Here is a 22,784-nt window from a genome sequence, read left to right on the forward strand (position 1 = left end):
GGACGGGCGCGTTGGGCCGGGGGGCGGACTTGGGCCGCCTTGATGCGGGCGCCCAGCCGGGCCCGGGCCCGTGACGCCGGCGGGAGGCGGGTGCGAGGCGGCTCCTTCTAGTCGCGAACTCTCGGTGACCTTGGCCAAGTCACTCATTTCCCCCGAGCGGGCGCCTACGTCTGTATAGGGCGAATTATAAGCCCTGCCTACTAGATGGGGCGTTTTGAGGTTCGGTGGCGAGACCCCCGGCGGAGTACGTGGAGTACCGGGCGGTTTGCCGGGGACTGCCCACCCTGGGGCGGGGGAGAGGGGGTTCTCTCCCGACAGCGTTTGGTTGCGGGCTTTGGGCAGGGCTCTCCTTGGAGGTTTTAAAGACTCCAGAGCGTTACGAAGTAGTTGCAAAACTTTTACCATAAGAAAGAAACTTGAAGGGGTTCCTTGAGGCCCACGTTGCCCTGTTACGAGGGTGCCTCACGCCCTGGCCGCGGAGACCTCTGAGATTTAGAGAATGGTGCGGAGCAGCCGAGCGAGCGAAACCCTTACCTTTGGAAGAATTAATGTTTGTGATTTCTGTTTGCCAAAACCCGCCCTGCCTACATAGGAATTTATGGTGCTGGCCAAGCAAGTTGAGTATGTGTCCATGTGAGGCCTTTGTTAACAGTGGATTCAGTCAGCTGTACAGTAAATGAATTCTGTAGAGATTGAGTATGGAGGATCCTAGGGTGCCAATAGCCTTTTCGGGCGGTGGTGTGGGAACTCAGGAGCTCTTCTAGTGGTGGGCAAAGGTCTGCGGGTAATGGATACTCCATTATGAACGATAGAAGGACACAAAAGTAAGGAGCGTAATAGATATTCTAGGTTGGATTGACTTACACTGAAACTTTTCACTGCAGGTGACTAGCATGCAGATACCCTTTCTCTGACTTCCTCGCCCTCTACTGACATGGCCCACCGGGGTGGGGAGAGGGACTTCCAGACTTCAGCGCGGCGCATGGGCACCTCGCTGCTCTTCCAACTTTCAGTGCACGAGCGGGAGCTGGACCTGGTTTTTCTGGATCATAGCTATGCCAAGCCATGGAGTGCCCACCCAGATGCCAGTAGTGCTCGCCCCACCCGCATGCTCTTTGTTACTCCCCGAAGGCAGCACGAAAGTACCATGTGAGTTTGGGCTTATAAAGGCTGCTGTTGCTATAATTGGGCAGTAATCAGATGGTGGGGATTAGAGAATGTTATTGTGGGAGATTGTATTGAGGGGCTGGGATACTTATTTCAGGCATCTCTGTTAAGCAGTGTGGGGATAGCAGGCCTATATATAGACCTTTGCATTCCAGATATCTAACAAATTAGGAAAGCAAACAACATCTTCCACATAATATGGCATAATAGGACTTGTATGGAAGGAGCAAAGAAAAAGACTGAAGAGTTATTACCACTCAGGATTAGACTCATTCCCTTTAGTCTTGTGTTCTGGCTTGCTCTAACACTTGCTGCAGTAACCTTTTTATGGTAATATGATTTCCTTCTGCTGGTTTCACCCAGCAAAGTTTAGGTGCTTTCTCTCTTAGCTTGTTGCCACCCATGGGTGCTAGGTCTGATTGTATTTTCAACTGGACTACATTATAGGGTAAGGAGTTTTTTCATAAACTTCCGTGTAATGTGTGATACAGTTACATTTGGCCTAAATAACCTTGGTTAGTGGTTCTTTTGAGCTTTAAGGTATGGTATTCTCATTATATTTCAAGATTGGTTGATATATTCTATTTTGATGATCAGATCATGGCCTTAATAATTTTATAAACTTTTTTGAGGAAGAGATTTTTTTTCTTTGTTTTAATCTGATTGAGTGTCTAATCTTTAGCACAGGTTTTAGTGTTGGTGAATAGAGATCTTGGATTTTGCTTCTTTATATCTCTCACTGAGCCTTAATTAGCTAGAGGTACCATGATATGCATGTTTTAAACAGTGTAGAATAGTAGTTTTATTTCATTTCCCAATTAAGGAGGCATTTTGTTAGTTGTTTTTGTTGTACAGGGTGGGGGATTTGTGACTTTTAGGAATAATCCAGCATAATTTTGATGCCTCTGGCCTAGGGCATAATTGAAGAGCTTCTTTAAAGCTTCTTGTTAACATTGAAACTCTGTTATTCAGATCTCATGGTACTTTTTTTAAGTGAGATTCTGTGGACGTGCTCATTTCAGTGCTTAGAAATTTATTTCTTCTTATAAGCCATCTCCATATATAGGTCCTGAAAGTGGAATTTAGCATCTTCTAGGGACTCTTTAGGTCATTGTGCCTAGAATATGGTGGTAGTGAGGGTGTTAGTTGGAGCTAGGGGAGAAGTTGGCACAGGCTACCTCATGTCAGGATTTGATGCTAAGAGTGATAAGAAGTCACTGAAGGATTTTAAGCTAGAGATTGGATTTATATTTTTGAATGATCACTTTGAATTATTGAATAGCTGCAGTTCAGAAGTGGAAGTAGAGCCTGCTAGGAGACTATTGCAGTGGGGACCAGAGACTGTAACAGGTTGGATAGGGGCAGGCATAGTACAAGACAGAGAAGAAGGATGGCCTTGAGATATATTTCATAGGTAAAGCCAACAGGACCTGCTGTGGTGAATTGGAAAGATGGACCAGGGCTAAAGGGAAAGGTGAAATTAGGATGACTCAGATTTTTGGCTTGAAAAGCTGAGTGGTGCCATGAGTTGGGTACTGAGGGCTTGGGGGATAGGTTTGGAATCGTGAAATCCAGAGTTTTCTTAGGCACACAAGTCCAAATGCCTAGCCCAGTGTCTGGTCCAGAGAAGATAATCAGCTCTTTCACCCACCACCCAATCTAGCTGCACATTATTTCACTTCGTTTCGTAATGATGTCATTATTTCAGCTATTGGGAATGGGTGTAATTAGGATCAATGGGGTCAAAAAGTTGAAGTGATGTTTGGTAAACAGTCATAGGCAATTTTGATTGGTATAGTATTTTGAGTGACTTAAGTTGGTACAGTGAAGAGCCCTTTATGGCACTAGGATTTCATTAACAACATTTTAAAATATGAAAGACCCATCACATGCCCATTTCCATTTGTTTCTGTTCTAGGCTTCTTACACAGTGAGTTAAATAACTAAGGTGTCTACATTCCAGGCGATCTGACTTAGACAATCATAGACTTTTACAGCGTATAATTAACTACCAGTTGAATTGCTAATGAAAGGGAAAGTATGTATGAATAATTTAAAACTCTAGACTAGCACTGCCCAACAGAATTCTCAGCAATGAAAACATGCTCTGTATCTGTGCTATCGAATATGGTAGCTGCTAGCCACATCTGTCTGTTGAGCCCCTGAAATGTGGCTAGTGCAACTGAGGCACTGAATTTTTAATTCTGTTTAATTTTTATTTAAACAGTTGAATGTGGCTTATAGCTACTGTATTGGAAAGCACATCTAGGCAATCAGGTTTGCTTATGGAATACATTTATCTTTTAAAATATACAGATGTTTGTTATTTTTTGTATAGACTCCTTTAAAAATGACTTTGCATTCCCCTAGCACATAATAGCATGTCAGAGGGCGGAGATCTAGACAGGTGTGGGAAAGATGACTTTGGATCAGAAATAATTTTATTGTGGGTGTAATATGCTTATATGTACTTTAAAGCTGGTTATATTAAAGAGTCATTTTTTGGCAACCAGATGATCGTTAAAACACCTGTGTTGTGTGAAGTACGTGTGGCCTGGTCCTATTCCCTCACCTGTTTACAGTGAATCAGACGTCCCAATAGATGTGGAGACAGTCACATCCACCCCTGTACCACTCTACGACAATCAGAAGGCACGCAGCGTGATGAACGAGTGTGAACGGCATGTCATCTTTGCCAGGACCGATGCAGATGCTCCTCCTCCACCAGAGGACTGGGAGGAGCACGTCAACAGGTAGGCTGCTGCTCAGGAGGACTGGTCACTACAGGGTTAATAGTCATCGCATCGTAAATATTTTGTATCATCGTCTTCATTGAAACACATCTATTAGGAGCTTATTTCATTTGCAGCCATACAAGTCAGAATGTTTTCTTTTTATTGTTTGTTTATTTTTGAGAGAGAGAGAGAGACAGAAAAAGCCCACATGCACAAGAGCATGCACAGTAGGGGAGGGGTATATAGAGAGAGGAACAGGATCCGAAGAGGGCAAGTCAGAATGTTTTCTTAACTCTCTGTGTTCGCTCAGGATGCAGTGAGGTGCTTGAGGAGGGCTTGTGTCTCGGGCATCTTTGCGTCCCTGCCACCTAGGACACTGCCTGGAACATAGTAGGCATGTACTGTTTATTGAATATGTGAATTAAATATGATAGGTATGACTAATTCTGTATCTTATCTAGTACAGGTTATATATGATATGGAACTACAAATAAACCATTAAGTAAGAGTACATTTATAAGATACTGTACTTGTATGGTCTATAAGTAATGAAAATGTTTTGGAGTCACTTGAAAAGCTAACAGATGTTTGATTTGCGTGACTTTTAAAAATAAATTTGCAGTCTGTGGTTTTGAGGGAACACTTAAGCCCATTTTCATGAGTTTGTTAGCTGATTTTATTCTCATGCTTCCCACTGACCCAGGGGTCTCCACTCCTCTCCAGCTCATTTGTCATTGTTTCTTTAGCATACTTTTTTTTTGTTTTTAGTGTTTTATTATTTATTTTTTGAGAGGGAGAGTGTGAGCAGGGGAGGGTCAGAGAGAGAGGGAGACACAGAATCTGAAGCAGGTTCCAGGCTCTGAGCTGTCAGCACAGAGCCTGACATGGGGCTCGAACTCAAAGGCTGTGAGATCATGACCTGAGCTGAAGTTGGACACTTAATGGAGTGAGCCACCCAAGCGCCCCTTGCATACTTAAAAAAAAAAAAGTTTATTTATTTATTTATTTAGAGAGAGAAAATGCAAGTCAGGGAGAGGCAGAGAGAGAGAGGGAGAGAGAGAATCCTATGCAGGTTCCGCATTGTCTGTGCAGAGCCCAATGTGGAGCTTGATGAACTTGTAAGATCATGACCTGAGCCAAAGCTGGATGCTTAACCAACTGAGCTGCTAAGGCACCCCTCCTTTAGCATATGTTTATCTTTTACTTACTGCATAACAGTGTTATGGAGATAAAATTTACATAGCATACAATTTACCTATTTAGTGTGTACAATCAGTGGTTTTTAGTTTATGCACCACCACAGTCAACTTGGTGAACATTTTTGTCATCCACAAAAGAAACTGTACCTTTTAACAGTCACTTCCTATTTCTTCCCAACCCCTTCAAGCCCTGGCAGCCACCAGTCTACTTTCTGTCTCTCTAAATTTGCCTCCTCTGGATGTTTCATATAAATGGAACCATATAGTATGTGGCCTTCTGTGTCTGTCACTTAGCATAATGTTTTCAAGATTCATTCATGTTGTAGCACCAGTTAATACTTCATTCCCTTTTATTGCTGAAATTCCATCGTGTGGATATACCACATTTTGTTTATCCATTCATCACTGATGAATATTTGGGCTGTTAACATTTTTTGGCTGTTTTGAATATGTTGCTATGAACATTCATGTAGTTATTTTTTTGTGGACATATATTTTCAGTTCTCTTGCATATATACCTAGGAGTGGAATTGCTGGGTCATATGGTAACTCTTTTTAACTTTTGAGGGATTTCAGACAGTTTTCTTTTTCTTAATTTATTTTTTTAAATGTTTATTTATTTTTGAGAGAGAGAGTGAGAGAGAGAGAGAAAGAGACAGTGCAAGTGGGACAGGGGCAGAGAGAGGGAGACACAGAATCTGAAGCAGGCTCCAGGCTCTGAGCTGTCAACACAGAGACTGATGTGGGGCTTTAATTCACGAACAAGATCATGACTTGAGCTGAAGTCAGACACTTAGCTGACTGAACCACCCAGGCGTCCCTCAGATCATTTTATAAAGGGGCTACACAATTTTACATTCCTACCAGCAGTGTATGAAGAGTTCATTTTTTCACATCTTTGCCAGTACTTGTTATTATCTGCCTCTTTTATTTTTATTACTGTTCTAGTGGATGTGATGTGACATCTCATTGTGGTTTTATTTTTTAATTTTTTAATTTTAATATTTTTTATTTATTTTTGAGAGATAGAGACAGCACGAGCAGGGGAGGGTCAGAGAGAGAAGGAGACACAGAATCTGAAGCAGGCTTCAGACTCTTAGATAGCTGTCAACACAGAGGCCAATGCGGGGCTCGAACCCACGAACCGTGAGATCATGCCCTCAGCCGAACTGGCAGGCAGATGCTTAACCGACTGAGCCACCCAGGTGCCCCTTGTTGTGGTTTTAATTTGCTTTTCCCTGATAGCTCTGTCTCTGTTTATCTACTATGTGTAAGGGAATGTTAAAATCTTCACATCAGGAGTTGATAGGTAGTAAACTTGCCATAATGATGGAGGGCTCTTGTTTTGTAATAAAGAGGAAGGGGTAATTAGATAGGAAGAAGGGTACGAAGGTTTGAGGCAATTGGTATGATTTATGAATCTGGTCAGAAGCAGGGAGTGAGATTGAGCAGGTATACTTGTGTGAGCAAAGTAGTATCTATTGAAGGAGGAGCAGTTCTGCACCTGGGTAAAGAGCTTGTGAAAAAGTTGTTTGGAGTCTTGAATTGAAATTAATGTTGTGCCCTTAGAGGGGGAAATTCTTTCCAGAGCTTCAGCTTAACTGGGAAACTTTTGCTATGATTGAAGATCAATCACTGAAATATTACTGGAGTCAGTGAATTTAGCAAAATGGTTGATCACCATTGTTACAGCTAATAGTAACTTAAAAAATAGTGACAGTGGTAGTAAAAAAAAAGAAAAAAAAAGAACTACCATTGGTTGAGAGCTTTCTAGGTGCCAGGCATTGTGCCAAGCACTTCATATGCATTATTTCTTCTAATCCTCACAATAATTCTCTGAGATATATCCCTTCATCTCTGTTTTATAAGATGAAGAAACTGAGCTCAGGGAGTTTAAGAAACCTTGGTTTAGGAAGTGATGGAGCAGAGATTTATTCAAAGCAAGCCATCTGACTCCAAAGCTCAGTGTTCTTGACGGTGTACCCTTTCTTTAAGGGCACATCTGTCAAAAAGAGAGACCAGGTAGTGGTGGCTGAACGAGGCGGCCTCCAACTGCCCTTTTGTGGTGTTATTGGTTGACTTGTCCTCAGTTGGCAATTTCTGAAACTGCATGGGAGAACTGCAAGAAGTTTTTTTATCTGTTTACCCATGGTCATGGTCAAGAAGTGTTTGGGGGCTCTTCATACTTACCAAAGTCATTAGATACTTAATGCATGTAAGTATCAGCTTCTTCATTTATAAGAAGAGAAATAACCCGCAGGGCAGATAAGATGCAGGGGTGGCCTGGCCAGAGCATCGATTCTCAGTTCAAGTCTGGGAAGCTGTTCTGTTCCAGAAATGGGTGGTGAGTGGACAGTGCACTGGAGGTACCCTCCTTCAACAAGGCAGCTAGATGCACCCATCTTTCCTCAAAGCAAGATGAGCCCACAAAGTAGGCCAGGGCACACCTTCACCTGCCCAGTGCTGCAGACCAACATTGACAGGGTCTTATCTTTGGCTTGTCTTTCTCCATGTGGACCTCCATCCTTCTGTTATGACATTGCCACAGATTGAAATGATTGATTAGCGCTCAGTTTATCTCAGATTATTTGTTTTTTAGTGTCTGATGAGATTTTGGAGGCGACTTCTCATTAGCAACAGGCTTACAAACCATCTCTTCAGGTAGGTCACTTTTGCACACAGCTAATTTCATTATTTGATGATACTTACTGGCTTCAATTTCAGAGGTCACCATTTTATGACCTTGTACTCCCTGCCTTCTCCCCCCCCCCCCCCGAATTCTGGATACGTAGCCTGTGTAGAGTTTCCAGTTAGTTCCCTCTGCTCTGATTATAATCATCTTGTTGCCATTCTTTCCCTTGACTTGATTGTTAAATTGCTGCTTCTTTTCTTCCTGTATAAAATCATGTAAAATTACAGTTTCCCACATCAAGAACTCATGGGCTATAGGACAGCACCCTAGAAATCTGTTTTTCGTCAGAGCTTACTGATCTGTCAGTAGAGTCAGAAACTTAATTTTTATTGTTAGTACCCTTTTTCCTCCCTCTTGAATTTTTTCAGTATAAACTACCCTTAGATAGCTTTCTCTGTATAGATAATCAGCACCACCTCCCACCCCCAACTAACTCTGACTTTCTCTGGTAATGCCTGGTATTTTGTGAAACAGTTTAAATATCCTTCTCTGCCTGATTTAATTGTCTAGATCAGGGGTTGGCAAACTATGGCCCATGTACCAAATTTAACCCTTTGCCTGTTTTTGTGTGGTCCATGAGCTAAGAATTTAGGTTTTTCCATTTTTAAGTGGTTGGAAAAAAGTCAAAAGACACGTGAAATTCAGATTTCAGTGTCCATTACTGCAGTTCCATTAGAACAGTCATGCGCAGTGTTTTGGTATTGTCCATAGCTGCTTTCGCACTATACACACAGAATTGCAAAGTGGTGACCCAGACAAATGGCCCACAAACTCTATAATAACAAAGTTTGCTGACCTCTGGTCTAGATCCTAGTGTTCTTACAGCTGCATGTCAAAGTCATGTGACTTGTAGAACCTTTGAAAATGGTATACATTTGTTAGTATAGCAATGTTGTCCTGAGGAAGTTGGACCAGCTTTTTTGTTTTTGCCAAATGTTTTGTTAAACGCCAAGTTTAATTAGATGCATTGCTTTTGAAAGACATTTAACAAAATACTCCAGACACATGGTTTTTCTCAGCATTGCTCAAATGGACTTTAGGACATTTCCAACATTTCAGTAAAAGAATCTAGTGTCCTCAAGCTGGTTGTCTTATCTTAGAATTCAGAACTTCTGAATTTACCCAAAGGAAAATTGTTCCCGTTTAAAATTTTGCTCTAATTATATCTCTTAATATTGTGTGTATTTATTTGTGTATTAACCTTACATTGGACATTTGATATGTTGAGTCTAGGATTTTTTTGAGTTGTTTTTCCCTCTCCCACTCCCTCCCTCCCCTTCTCTTTCCTCTTCCTTTCTCCCAGTGTCTAAGCAAAGAATTTTTATAATCTGAAAAAAATAAGTGTGGCCTATTCAGTCCCTGATGTTCTTTGTCTCTCCCTGTTTGACTTCTAGTTAAAAAAAAGAATCCTTTAGAGATTTTCGTATTGAATTAGTCTCTCTTAAAACAGTATCAGAGAAAGAATAATTGCCTTTGAAAATATCAGGCTTTTCTGGAACTCGTGTGACTTTGGCTGCTTTGGATAAGATGAGCCAGAGGTCAGACATCATTCAGGTTCTCTCAAAGCATGGAGAACGTGAATTATCTGATCTCATCTAAGAAATGAAGAAAAGGCACTTTTGCACTCATGAAAATTGAATTGGTTTAGGTATGGAGAACACATTGACTCACCACAGTTCCCATCAGCTATTTGACTGTTTAGACTTGTATTTAAAATTCTGTCTCCTGTTCTTAAAATTTTCCTTAATTATATCTTTTGCATGCTCTTTATCTTAATCTTGGGTTAGATCATTTTTTTTCTGCCCACTTAATTTTCCAGCCTCCCACGAAGCTAACAAAATATAGAGAACACGTCTCAGTTCTTGGAATCACTTTGTTGTATATCCAGCAACAATCCTAAGAACTTTTTCTGGGATTTTAGACTCTCAACATTGTGGTTTTTCAATTTAATTTCAGCTGTCATTTGTTTATGGTAGTAATTTCTAAGTAGCTTTCTAGCCCCCTTTTTGTTCACATCATTTTCCTTGCTCTCATCATTTTGGGTTTTAGAATAAATATAGAGTAAGAAAAACAAATAGAGAAAACATCCTGTTATATAATAAAGAACAGGATAATTTTGGAAATGCTGTTGGTACCTTGTAAATAAATTATACCTCATTCTTTGTCCTTGGACTTAAAGTATGCAACGTGATTGATAGACTTTGAGAAAGCACAGGAGATTGTTGAACATGAAGAAACTGTATTCGTTGCTTAACCTGTTTGATTAAAAGTGAGCATTATTACTGGGGGTGAGGCTACAGTATAATACCACTTTTGAAGTGTTGCAGTTTCTTTAAACATATTATTTTCACAGAACTGGAAATTTGAAGTGTTTATGACACAACTGGAAATTTGAAATGTTTAACACAGCTAGTTTTTGATCTTTTGTTTCCACTTCAAGAAATACATGCATCCTACAAAGGTATTTGCATGCCCCTATATAGATGTGGACAGATACGTGTACTAGTGCAGAAAGGAAGGGTAATCACTGCAAGTATTTATAATAGCAATAAAAGGCACAACCTAAATGCCCACCAATAAGGTAGAATCAGCCATTAAAAACAAAGAAGTGTGTTGGGCACCTGGGTGTCTCGGTTGAGCGTTTGACTCTTGATTTCAGCTCAGGTCATGATCTTGTGATTCATGAGATCGAACCCTGCGTTGGGCTCCATGCTGACAGCATGGATGGGAATACATCCATGTATTTCTGAGCCCACCTGAAAATCACCACACATGAGAAAGATACTACTCAGTGAGTGTGTTGTGCATTTGAATAATATGCAGAAAATGAGACTATGAAACCATCATAAAACTTCCTAATCCCAAGGTATCCTGAGTCCCAATGTTGAGTTGAAGCTTCTCCCCACCTCCCAAGTGAAAAATCTCTGAAATCTAAAACCACAACAAAAACTGTTTGGATTCTGATGAAGTAGCAAGAATTAAGCCATAAGAGCTACAGGAAAATAAGAAAAAGGACAATTCCACAAAACCTAAGACTGCTTTTAGTACCCCAGGTTACAGAAGGGTGGGAAGCTTCCGGGGTTAAGGAATTTAGCTGTAGCAAGGATTGCTACTTAAGATAGAGGGTGCTTCTGAAATCTCAATCATGAACTTCAGCTACTCTCTTACAACTTCTGCTTCCATCAATTATCATAGCTACCTGAGTTTTTGGTTCCTAGAAGGAGGTCCTTAGAGGTCATGCAGTCCATTTCTATTTTACAGACCAGGAGACTGAGGACACACAGCAAGCTCTTTATTGCAGAGCTGGTTAGAGTCCTGGCTCCTAGTTAGTGTTCTCCTGGACTGTGTGTAACCATAGTGAGTTGTAAAACTGGAGATTTGGTAGGTGGGGATTTTATTTTACAGAAGGAAAAGAAGGATCATTATTTTTTCCCTTGCTAGAGGGTATTTACTCTTTCTAAGGACAGTGTAGGATAGTTGTAAAAAGAGAATAACAAAGGGTAGTTTGCCTAGTGTCTGCATAATTACCAGGCTGTGTTACTAGTATTCTTAGATGACTGGTACAAAATAGGATATCTTGGTGGGTGTATGATGGAAGGGATACTAGTCTGTTTATAGAGTAAGAGAAATTGGGATTGTTGAACTTTCAAGTAACTTCCCTCAGTTTGCCCACCCTGCTATCGTGAGGGTCTCAGTTGACAGTTGAGCCTGAGTCCTGTTTTGGCATTCCTCTCCTGCTCAGTACCCATGTGCTTAGTGTGGTAGGGAGTGTGACGGTTGTAATGGGTATTCAGCTATTTACAGGACTTGGTATGTAATGTGCATACAGTTCATCCATTTATTTATTCAGCAAATGTTGAAGTGACTCTTACGCGTCAGACACTTTTACATGCTGGCGATCCAACGCAAAACCGATAAAAACCCCTGCCATCTCATCATTCACGTTCTAGCGGAGGGAGACAGACTAAACAAAGAAGTAAAATGGGTAGAGCGTGAGGTGGGGATATGTCTGGAAAGGGATATAGGGAATCTGGGTGTTGGTAGTTTTAAATAAGGTTGAATCAGGGGGGTGCTCATTAGAAGGTGACCTTTGAGCAGTGACCTGAAGGAGAAGGAGCCATTGTTTGAGTAGAAGGAATGGATGATAGTGGCCCAGCCTATGATGCAGGAGCCTATAGGGTGTGTGGGAGGTGGGGTGGAGCATGTGGTGAAGCCCAGGAGGTCAGGGGCGTTGTGGATAATGAGGTCAAAGAGACAGTGGGTCTAGATTGTAAGGAGGTTGTTGTTTTTAACTGATTGAAATGGAGCCACTAAAGGCATTTGAGCAGAGTGGCATGATCTGACTTAGGCTTTTTTATTGATTTTTTTTCCCCGTAATTGATTTTCCAAATTGACACTCTAAAAGGTTTTTCTAATTTATATTTCCATCAACAAAGTAGGAGAGACCTGTTTTTTTACATTTTCACAACACAGAGTATTAGTAAACTTCTTAGTAACTTTTAAGTTACTAAATAATAACTTTATATTTGTTTATTAATCTTTAATAGCTTTTAATAGCTTTAATATTTAATAACTTAATAACTTTGTAACTTCACCCATGTGATAGGTAAAAATAATATTTTATGATTTTAATTTTCATGTTTCATTTTGAAGGGAGTTTACGGTTTTGGTGTGAACTGCCTTTTCATTTTCTTTGCCAGTTGTTTTTGTTTTGAGTGTTTTGTCCTTTCCTCACTAATTTTCTGGAGGCTTTTTCTATTTTAATGAAATGGCAGTTATTTTTCCATTGCGTTTTAACTTTGTTTATGATAGTCTAGTGTTTTCCTTTATAGAAGTTTGAAATTTTTATTAATCTTTATATCTTTAGTATTTATCTTTCTTTTATGGCTTCTAGGTCTTAGGTCATGCATACAAACGTCTTACTCATTATGGGTAAATATATATTTGCCACTTTTTTCCTATTACTTTTGTAACTTTATTTTTTAATATTTAACTTTTCTACCTAGAATTTATTTTGGTATAAAGAGTGAGACATCGGTGTCCAGATTTTCTTTTTCCAGTTGGCTGGTGGTTGTCTCAGCCCTACTTAACTTGAACCCTAGTGATTGAAATGCTGCTATGATCTCATTCCAGGTTCTCATTTGGGTTTGGCATCCACTTAAATTGTTTTCTTTTAAAGGTAACTTAATCACCAGTTGTGTGTGTGTGTGTGTGTGTGTGTGTGTGTGTGTGTGTGTAAGGCAGTAAGAGTTAATAAGTATTAGTTGGGCATCTACCATTGCCTTTCTCTTAGTCTCTTTAGGAAGATTACTGGTCGGAGTTGGAGTATCAGAGTCATTAAGATTGCCGGGAATGGGCTGAGGGGGACTTTAGAAGCCCCTTGCAATGAGGTGTGATGAGGTGGTAACAGAACAGCTGGACTAGTTTCTAATTGCAGGGCGTTTACAGCTAAGTTGGAGGAGGACACACAAAGCCTTCCCTAATCAAAGTAGAAGTGTGATTGCCAGTGTCATGGGGGGATGGTACAGTATTAACTTACATGGGACAGACCATTCAGAAGTAAATTTGCTAATTGTACAGTATACAGAAAAGTATAGAAAATATACACAGAGAAGGGAGAGGGTAGTGTGTGGTGGAATATTAGGGATTGGGAGAAAAGCTTCATCTGTTACATTCCTAAAGTTAATTTGTTTTTGGAGTCCCTGGGTGGCTCATGTCAGTTAAGCATCCAACTCTTGATCTCAGCTCAGGTCTTGATCTCAGAATTGTGAATTCAGACCCCATGATGGGGTCCACACTGGGTGTGAAGCCTACTTTAAAAAAGAAAGCTAATTTTATTTATTTACTTACTTGTTTATGTTTTTTTAAGTAATCTCTACACCCACCATGGGACTCATACCCACAACCCTGAGATTGAGAGTCACACGCTCTGCCGACTAAGCTAGCCAGGTGCCCCCCTAATTCAAATAGGCCTCTTACCTTAGTCTGAGGTTTTAGTACAGTAAAATGCTTGTTCATCCTGTCTGTTTTTGTGAAATATTAAAACTCGTGAAATTCAAACGTGTTTGTGCAATGGTTCCATGCTTTTATTTATTAATAGGTTATTTTGGCCTCTAGATAATTAGCTTTGCTAGCACTGGAAAAATTTCACTCATAACTGGTTTTGACTTGTAATGCACATATTAATATAAATGTATGCTGAGGTGACTTACAGGCAGGATTGGGGCCAGAATCTAGGTCTTGTGGTTTAGTTCAGTGGTCTTAGATTAAGCTGCTTTGAGTTATAATGTTTCACAGTGGAGACAAAAAAAAGTGGCATAATCTTTGTACAGTGCACTTGCATGAGGAGTGTCCCCAGGGTTTGACTTTAATTCCTCAGTTTCTCTTTGTAGGACTGGCTGGACAATGGCCCAGAACAAGCTCTTTAATAAGATCCTCAAAGCCCTGCAGTCTGACCGGCTTGCCCGCTTGGCCAATGAAGGGGTAAGACTCTAGAAATCTGCCCGTGGTGGGCTATGCCTAATTTAGCCTTACTGGCTGACTACCTTGTTGGTCCCCCACCCCCACCCCGGTTGTTAACAAGATGGCCCTCATGTGTTACCACCTCACTTACATCTTGTAGGCTTGCAATGAGCCAGTGCTACGCCGTGTTGCTGTGGACAAGTGTGCGAGGAGAGTGCGTCAGGCTCTGGCAAGCGTGAGCTGGGACACCAAGCTGATCCAGTGGCTGCATACTACCCTGGTGGAGACCTTGAGTCTGCCCATGCTGGCCGCCTACCTGGATGCTTTGCAGACACTGAAAGGAAAGGTAAGGTTGTGATTGGTATCTGCTTTGCCCTGGGGTAGCCAGCCTCTGTTGTGAGTTCAGAAAGTGGTATTGGGTAAGGTTCACTGCCTGGTCAACCTGGAGGACATGACTGAAGCTAATAGGTTTGCTATTAAAAATAGGAGACATGTTATCATTTCACGTTTTGTCTGGTGTAAATGTCTTCAGCCCTGCTGTCTCCAGGGGCCCAAATACCAAAATGTACTTTTAGTCTCTCCAATCCTGTGTGCAGCTTGTGGTTTGAGTCACCTCTGAAGTCAGGTGAGAGAAGAATTACCACAGAGAAGACAAAGGACTTAGTAGGGAGGCGTGTTGAGAAGAAGGCAAGAAGCAGACTTGGGTGTTTGGAGTGCAGGATTGCAGAGTGGGGAGATTTCCAGAACACTGCCCATTCTAGGCTATGCTCTCAACAGTAGTTCCTCTATTCTGACTCCTGTTTTCTTAGGCTATCAGGTTCAAAATGAATACCTCAGTTGTTTCTCTCTAAAATTTTTTAAATTCATTTTTAATTTTTATTATTTAAGCATAGTTGAGATACAATGTTATATTAGTTTCAGGTGTGCAGCATAGTTTCTTGACAATTCTGTACATTACGCAGTATTCCGCACAGTAAGTGTAGTCACCACCTGTCAATGTAGAATGTTACTATAGAGTTGTTGACTATATTTCCTATGCTGTACTTTTCATCTCTGTGACTTAATTTATTTTACAATTGGAAGTTTGTATCTCTTAATTCCCTTCACGTATTTCACTCATCCCTGCAACCCCCTTTCCACTGGCAACCACCAGTTCTCTGTATTTATGAGTCTGTTTTTTAGTTTGTTCATTTGTTTTGTTTTTTAGAGTCCAAATATAAGTGGAATCACATGGTTTTTGTCTTTTTCTGACTTACTTCACTTAGCATAATATCCTCCAGGTCCATCCATGTTGTCATAGATGGCAGAATCTCATTATTTTTCATGGCTGAGCATATTCCATTTATATATATACCACGTTGTCTTTATCAGTTCATCTATTGGTGGGTAGTTGGTTGCTTGCATACCTCATTTACTACAAATAATGCTGTAGTGAACATAGGGATGCTTGTATCTTTCCAAATTAGTGTTTTTCTTTTCTTTTTTTTTTTTAATGTTATATTTATTTTGTGAGAGAGTGTGTGCAAGAAGGAGAGAGGAAGAGAGAGGGAGAGAGAATCCCAAGCAGGTTCCATGCTCAGTGCAGAGCCCGACGTGGGCTTCATCCCATGACCATGAGATCATGATCTGAGTTGAAATGGAGTTGGATCCTTAACCAACTGAGCTACCGAGGTGCCCCAGTGGTTTCATTTTCTTTGGCTAAATACCCAGCAGTGGATTACTGTTTCATATGGTAATTCTATTTTTATTTTTTGAGGAACCTCTATATTTTTCCCAGTGGTTGCACCGGTTTACATTCTCGCCAACAGTGCACACAAGTGTTCCCACATCCTTGCCAACACTCATTATTTTTTGTCTTTTTTTTTAATGTTTTATTTATTTTTGATACAGAGAGAGAGAGAGAGAGAGAGAGCGAGCAAGCATGAGAGGGGGAGGGGCAGAGAGAGAAGGAGACACAGAACTAGAAGCAGGCTCCAGGCTCTGAGCTGGCTGTCAGCACAGAGCCTGACGCGGGGCTCGAACCCACGAACGTGAGATCTGACCTGAGCCGAAGCCGGAGGCTAAACCGACTGAGCCACCCAGGCGCCCCTTGTCTTTTTGATATTAGCCTTTCTGACTGGTATAAGGTGGTAAGTCCTTGTGGTTTTGATTTGCATTTCCATTATGGTTAGTGATGTTGTGCATCTTTTCATGTGTCTAGTGGCCATGTGTATGCCTTCTTTGGAAAAGTATTCGGGTCCTCTGCCTATTTGTTAATTGGGTTTTTTTTTTGGTGTTGAGTTGTATAAGTTCTTTATATATTTTGGATATTAATTCCTTATCAGATATATCATTTGCAGATGACTTCTCTCATTCAGGAGGTTGCCCTTTCATTTTGTTGAAATGAAACAAAAACTTTGCTGTGCAAAAACTTACTTTGGTGTAGTCACAGTAGTTTATTTCTGCCTTTGTTTTTCTTGCCCAAGGTACGTATCCATAAATATGTTACTAAGATCAATGTCCAAGAGATTACTGCCTATGGTTCGTTCGTTCGTTTGTTCGTTCCTTCCTTCCTTCCTCCTCCCTTCCTTTTTTTATGTTTATTTATTTTTGAGAGAGAGAGAGATAGAGAAAGAGAGAGACACACAGAGTGCAAGCAGTGGAGGGGCATAGAGAGGAGGAGACATGGAATCTGAAGCAGGCTCCAGGCTCTGAGCTGTCAGCACAGGGCCTGATGCTGGCCTCAAACCCATAAACCATGAGATCATGACCTGAGCTAAAGTCAGAGCTTAACTGACTGAGCCACTCAGTCACCCCTATGATTTCTTTTAGGAGTTTTATGGTTTTAGATGTCACATTTAGATCTTTAATCCATTTTGAGTTTATTTTTGTATATGGTGTAAAAAGTTGTCCAGTTTCATTCTTTTGCATGTAGCTGTCCGGTTTTCCCAACACCATTTATTAAAGAGAATGTATTTTCCTCATCGTATTCTTGCCTTCTTTGTCATAGATTAATTGATCATATAAGCATGGGTTTTATTTCTGGGCTCTCTATTCTGTTCCAGTGATCTATGTATCTGTTTTTATGCCTCAGTCATACTCTTTTGATTACCATAGCTTGGTAATATAGTTTGAAATCAGGGAGTGTGATGTGTCTAGCTTTTGTTCTTTCTCATGATTACTTTGGATATTCAGGTTTTTTTGTGGTACCATACAAATTTTAGGGTTGTTCTATTTCTGGGGAAAATGCTGTTGGAATTTAATAGGCATTGCATTGAATCTGCAGATTGCTTTGGGTATTTTGGACATTTTAACAATACTCTTCCAATCTATAAGCAAAAATATCTGTTTTTTTCAGTTTCTTTCATTAATGTCTTCTATTTTTCAGTGCACATGTCTTTCACATCTCTGGTTAAATTTATTCCTAGGTATTTTATTTTTTCTGGTGCAGTTGTAGGCAGGATTGTCTTTTAAATTTCTCTTTCTGCTAGTTTGTTAGTAGTGTACAGAAATGGGACATTTTTGTATATTGATTTTCTTTCCTGAAAGTTTACTGAATTTATTAGTTCTAACAGCTTTTTGGTGGAGTTGTTAAGGTTTTCTGTTTATAATATGTCATCTATAAGTAGTGACAGTTTTAGTTCTTCCTTTCTAATTTGGATGCCTTTTGTTTTTTTTGTCTAATTGTTCTGGTTAGGACTTACAGTAATAGTATGTTGAGTAAAGCATTAAGAGTGGGCATCCTCATCTTGTTCCTGATCTTAGAAGAAAAGCTCTTAGCTTCTCACTGTAGAGTATGGTGTTAGCTGTGGACTGACCTTTTACAACCCACATCACCATAGTACTTTTAATTCTCCAGTTTCTGAAAACCCTTTTTTCCCCCTGAAGACTACCTTTAACATTAAAAAATTTTTACTTTTCTCTAGGTTAATTTGAGCTTTTGTAAGTAATGTGGAATTCCCAGAGATATATCTTCTCAGTGTAAGCATTAGAATGTTTACATTTCTGTGAGGTCATATTTCTGGCAAATAGTGAAAAATAGGATATGGTATAAATCATGATATACACAACACATAAGTTATATTATTTTGGGCACAATAACATATTTCCATAATATGCCCAAATTTAAAGGCAGTATGCTAGACGAAAATGCAGATTTAAAAAAAAATTATAAAATTGACTGATGTTCATTGAGGAAATTTAGAAAATATAGAAATCTAAAAGGGGAAAAGCTATCCATAACTCCATAAAGATCACTATTAATATTTTGTTCTATTTTGTGGTTTTGATATATTTTGTTACAAAAGGTTCTCAGAAGTAGAATCCTTTGGGAAAGGGTTAGGAATGAATTTAAGTCTCTTGATGCATATCAAGAGATGCATATTTGTACTTTTGCGCCTGAGTAAAGTTTGAGAGGTTTAGTTGAAGTCTTTCTGTGGCTCATAGTGGGGTTCTGTCCTCCCCCTATTGTTGCTGGTGGACAGGTCTCTTGCTTCACACTAGCATCATCTTTGCTTTTGCTTTTAGATCCCTACTTTGATTGACCGGATGCTTGTGTCATCTAACACGAAGACTGGGGCTGCAGGAGCTGAGGCCTTATCCCTCCTGCTGAAGAGGCCTTGGGATCCTGCTGTGGGGGTGCTTTCTCATAACAAACCAGTAAGTCAGAGCGGCTCAAGACTTAACTTTGGCCCATGAAGTTTTTAGAATCCAGTCTCAGAACCTTAGCAAGAGTATAATAAATGACTTGTTTAACTTTTCTCATTAATAATTGGTTGTGTATACTGCTTAGCATAGTGTCATAAGGAAATTAGCATTCGTTGGGATAAGAAAGTTATTGGGATATTTGGGATTTTGTGGAGCAGCACCTCTTCCTCACTGGTTCTCTGTTGGGGTTATTTCTCCTTAGAGCAAACTCCCTGGCTCCCCTCTCATTCTCATTGCGTCCTCTGGACCTTCTAGCTCTGTGTTCCCCACCTCACGCCGCCACCGCTTCTGGCAATCTCAGCTGTCCTGCTTAGGCAAGGTATGTGTGGGAACAAGAGAAACTGTCTCCTGGGTGGACATAGAGTCTTGGAGAACTGAGCAGACAGAATGCGGGAGGAGTCTCAAAGTGGATGGACTTAAATGTTGAGCATCCCCGCCACTCTCTTTTGGTTTTTAATTTGAATGGTGCTTATCCTAGGTAGAAGGGATTTATAGTAGGTTAGGCAGAATTGAGAGATTTGAAACTTACCTCTGCTGGCATGGCTGCCACTTTCTTTCCTTTAGGTCATTCCTGTAGCCACCCATCTGCTGAACAACGGTAGTGGGGTAGGAATTCTGCAGTGTCTTGAGCATATGATTGGGGCGGTGAGAAGCAAAGTGCTGGAGGTGAGAATGCCCGTGCTTTAGTTCACTGGGGCACACCCAGTGTGCTAGGCTTGTTCTGCACCTAGCTGTAATCTCTTGTCTTACTGTCTGCTTTCTCTTCCCACGAAGATTCACAGCCATTCCCCCCACAAACCCATTATCTTGATTGGCTGGAATACTGGAGCTTTGGTGGCCTGTCACGTAAGTAATTTCCATGTCATTTGGAGGTTGTCCTACAGAAGACTAATACTGCTGCTTGCTACCACTGAGTCCTTTTTTATGCTCAAGGCACTGTGCTAGATGATCTGCTTACTTAAATGCATTTTAAAGTGTAGAAGGCGTTTTTTTTAACTTTATTGTGGAAATTTTAAGCAGAAACTTAGAGAACAGTTCTATAATAAACCCTGTGGGCCCCTCACCCAACTTTATCAGTGATTAATTTATGATCCAGCTCTTTTCATCTTACCCCTGCCCACTTTCTCTTTCCTCCAATTATTTTGAAGAAAATCCCAAATATCATTTTATTTATATATATTTTAGCATGTATCTCTGAAAAAAATATTCCTCCCCCACCCCAAATGCAAATACTATTCTCTCACTTAAAAAGAAAAAAATTTCTAGTAGGCATAAATTTTAATAGCTTTGGAATTTGATGTTGTGTTCATATTCTATGCTTTTCTACAACATCAAGGAACCTTTTCTTCATTATTGTATGTTCATTAGTTTGTGTAAGTGTCCCTGACCTGTCCAAAGCTCAAGTTCTCAAGTGGATCAACTAAGCAAAGTCTGCTCTGCTTCAAGTGGTCTGGTTAAGTATGACATCCAGGGCCATGAGAGGAAGAGGGCTATCTTTCTAAACTCCCTGGTCCTAGGAGTGGCAGAATTCAGTCAGTGACTGCTCTAATAAATTTGGAGTGCCTGGGAGCTAACCATTAAATTTCAAAAGGAAGAGATTTTCTTCATGTAAGGAAGAAGAGCAACATTTGTTTTCTCCTGATTGCATTTGCTATTAGTGGAGGAAAAAGTGTGAACAGGACACTAGTCTAGGGAATTGATAGGATTGGAAGCACTGAACTTCCTACCCTGTGGTTCACCCTCTGCTGGGATCCTCTCAGGGCTTAAATTCTCCAGGTGGAACAGTGTATCTTGTGTCCTGTGCTTTTACTGCTGCCACTATGGCTGGTACCCCTGAGGATTAGGACTGGTGGGGAGGAGATGGGACTAGCTGGTACGTCTGGACCACCTATGTACTCTGGGTAGGATGTAGCTACGGTGATGTCACTTGACCTTGAGACACACTATTGTATTATTTCCAGGTGTCAGTGATGGAGTACGTCACTGCAGTTGTCTGCCTTGGGTTTCCTTTACTTACTGTGGATGGTCCCCGAGGGGTAAGCATGGGGTACAGCTGACTGCTGGGTCATTGGCTGGTAAGACTAAGGGGGTGCATACCTTGCCTAAACTGGCACTTAGTGACTACAGTTGTCAGGCCGACTCCCCTCAGTGGACTCACCAGGTCAGGGCACAGTGAATATTAACTGGCTGATAGTAAAATCTGTACATGTTTTAGGATGTGGATGATCCCCTCTTGGATATGAAGACTCCAGTCCTGTTTGTCATCGGGCAGAATTCCTTGCAGTGTCATCCTGAAGCCATGGAGGATTTCCGGGAGAAGATTCGAGCTGAGAACAGCTTGGTGGTGGTTGGGGGAGCTGACGATAATCTCAGGTGCTTAAGTTCCCCCAGAGCTGTGAGAGAGCCATGTTGCAGTGTTGTAGAGAGGCCTGTGAAGTGGTGATGTAGGTATAGACTAAATCTGCTTCTGTGAAAAGGGGAACTGTTTTACATTTTAAACTAATTTAGATTTATAAAAAGTTGCAAAAAAAATAGTACAAATAATTATTATATACTATTAACTCAGATTTCCTGCATGCTAGTGTCTTACATACCCAAAGTATAATGATCAAAATGAGAAAATTAACATTATATGACACTATAATCTACAGATGCTGATATTGTCTGTTGTTTCACTGATGTCCTTTTTCTGTGCAGTATCCAGTCCAGGATCACATGTTGTTTTTAGTTGCCTTGTCTCTTCAGTGTTCTTGAATTCAATACTATTCCTTAGTTTTTTGTGACCTTGATATTTTAAAGACTTCTGGCTAGTTATTTTGTAGGCTGCCTCTTAATGTAGGTTTTTGACATTTTTGTGATTAGGTTGAGCATATGTATTTTTGGCAGGAATCCCAGAGGTGATAAGCCCTCAGCACATCTTCCCTGAGGATACATGATACTGATGTGTCTTATCATTGGTAATGTTAACCTTGATCATATGGTTAAGGTGGCATCTTCCAGGGTTCTCCATGGTAAAGATACTATATTTCCCTTTGTGATTAGTAGTTACCCTATGGGAAGGAGATACTTTGAGACTCTGTGAAGGTAGTTTTGGTCATTGTGCTTTCACTGGGGTAGTAGGCATTTCTTACATTTTCTTTCTTACTAAGGATGTATGTGAACATAGATTTTATTTGTATTAAGGGGCACCAGGGTGAATCAGTCAGTTGAGCGTCCAGCTTCAGCTCAGGTCATGGATTTGAGCCCTGCGTCGGGCTCTGTGCTGACAGCTGAGCGCCTGGAGCCTGCTTCAGATTCTGTGTCTCCCTCTCTCTCTGACCCTACCCAGCTCACACTGTCTCTCTCTGTCTCTCAAAAATAAACTAAAAAAAACCCAAAACATTTTACTTGTATTAAGCATCCTTTTTGTATTTTGGAGTAAAAACAGCCAGAGTTTGGAAGGGCACTTTTGGTCATTGAGACAGCCACTGGTGCCTTACAAGACTGGCTGCCTGTAGAGACTTTAATTATGCTTTCATGAAATGTACTGAAAAAGAGGTTGTATCATTTACTGGGCTTTCTTTTTTTATATGCTCAATTGTAGAGATTAATATCTTAAAATTTTTTTGGTAATGTTTATTATTTTGAGAAGTGGGGGGAGAAAGACAGAACATGAGTTAGGGAAGAGCAGAGGGAAAGAGGGAGACACACTATACAAAATAGGCTCTAGGCTCTGAGCTGTCAGCATAGAGCCTGACACGGGGCCTGAACTCACAGACTGCGAGATCATGACCTCAGCTGAAGTCTGATGCTTAACTGAGTGAGCTACCCAGGCACCTTGAGATTAATTTCATTTGTGTGTTT

The 22,784-nt window shown here is 40.6% G+C and overlaps 1 protein-coding gene across 8 annotated transcripts in view; it reads left to right on the top strand.

The window, feature by feature from the left end:
* The window catches only part of KANSL3 (KAT8 regulatory NSL complex subunit 3), a 46,869-nt gene that overhangs the window by 255 nt on the left and 23,830 nt on the right, over window positions 1–22,784 (top strand). For 3 of the 8 annotated variants that reach the window (XM_029937224.1, XM_029937229.1, XM_029937228.1), the window contains exons 1-11: window positions 7–244; window positions 885–1,149; window positions 3,750–3,920; window positions 14,186–14,276; window positions 14,416–14,601; window positions 18,762–18,893; window positions 19,144–19,260; window positions 19,506–19,607; window positions 19,716–19,787; window positions 20,903–20,977; window positions 21,157–21,314. In XM_029937224.1, coding sequence (XP_029793084.1) covers window positions 935–1,149; window positions 3,750–3,920; window positions 14,186–14,276; window positions 14,416–14,601; window positions 18,762–18,893; window positions 19,144–19,260; window positions 19,506–19,607; window positions 19,716–19,787; window positions 20,903–20,977; window positions 21,157–21,314 — 1,319 coding nt within the window. In that variant the 5' untranslated portion in view covers window positions 7–244; window positions 885–934. Of the gene's footprint in view, window positions 1–6; window positions 622–884; window positions 1,150–3,680; window positions 3,921–7,700; window positions 7,763–14,185; window positions 14,277–14,415; window positions 14,602–18,761; window positions 18,894–19,143; window positions 19,261–19,505; window positions 19,608–19,715; window positions 19,788–20,902; window positions 20,978–21,156; window positions 21,315–22,784 lie in introns of those variants that run through there. The other 5 variants (XM_029937226.1, XM_029937227.1, XM_029937225.1 and 2 more) reach the window with 5 other exon arrangements.

This window comes from Suricata suricatta, chromosome 4 (genome assembly GCF_006229205.1).
Source record: "Suricata suricatta isolate VVHF042 chromosome 4, meerkat_22Aug2017_6uvM2_HiC, whole genome shotgun sequence".
NCBI classification, from domain to species: Eukaryota; Metazoa; Chordata; class Mammalia; order Carnivora; family Herpestidae; genus Suricata; species Suricata suricatta.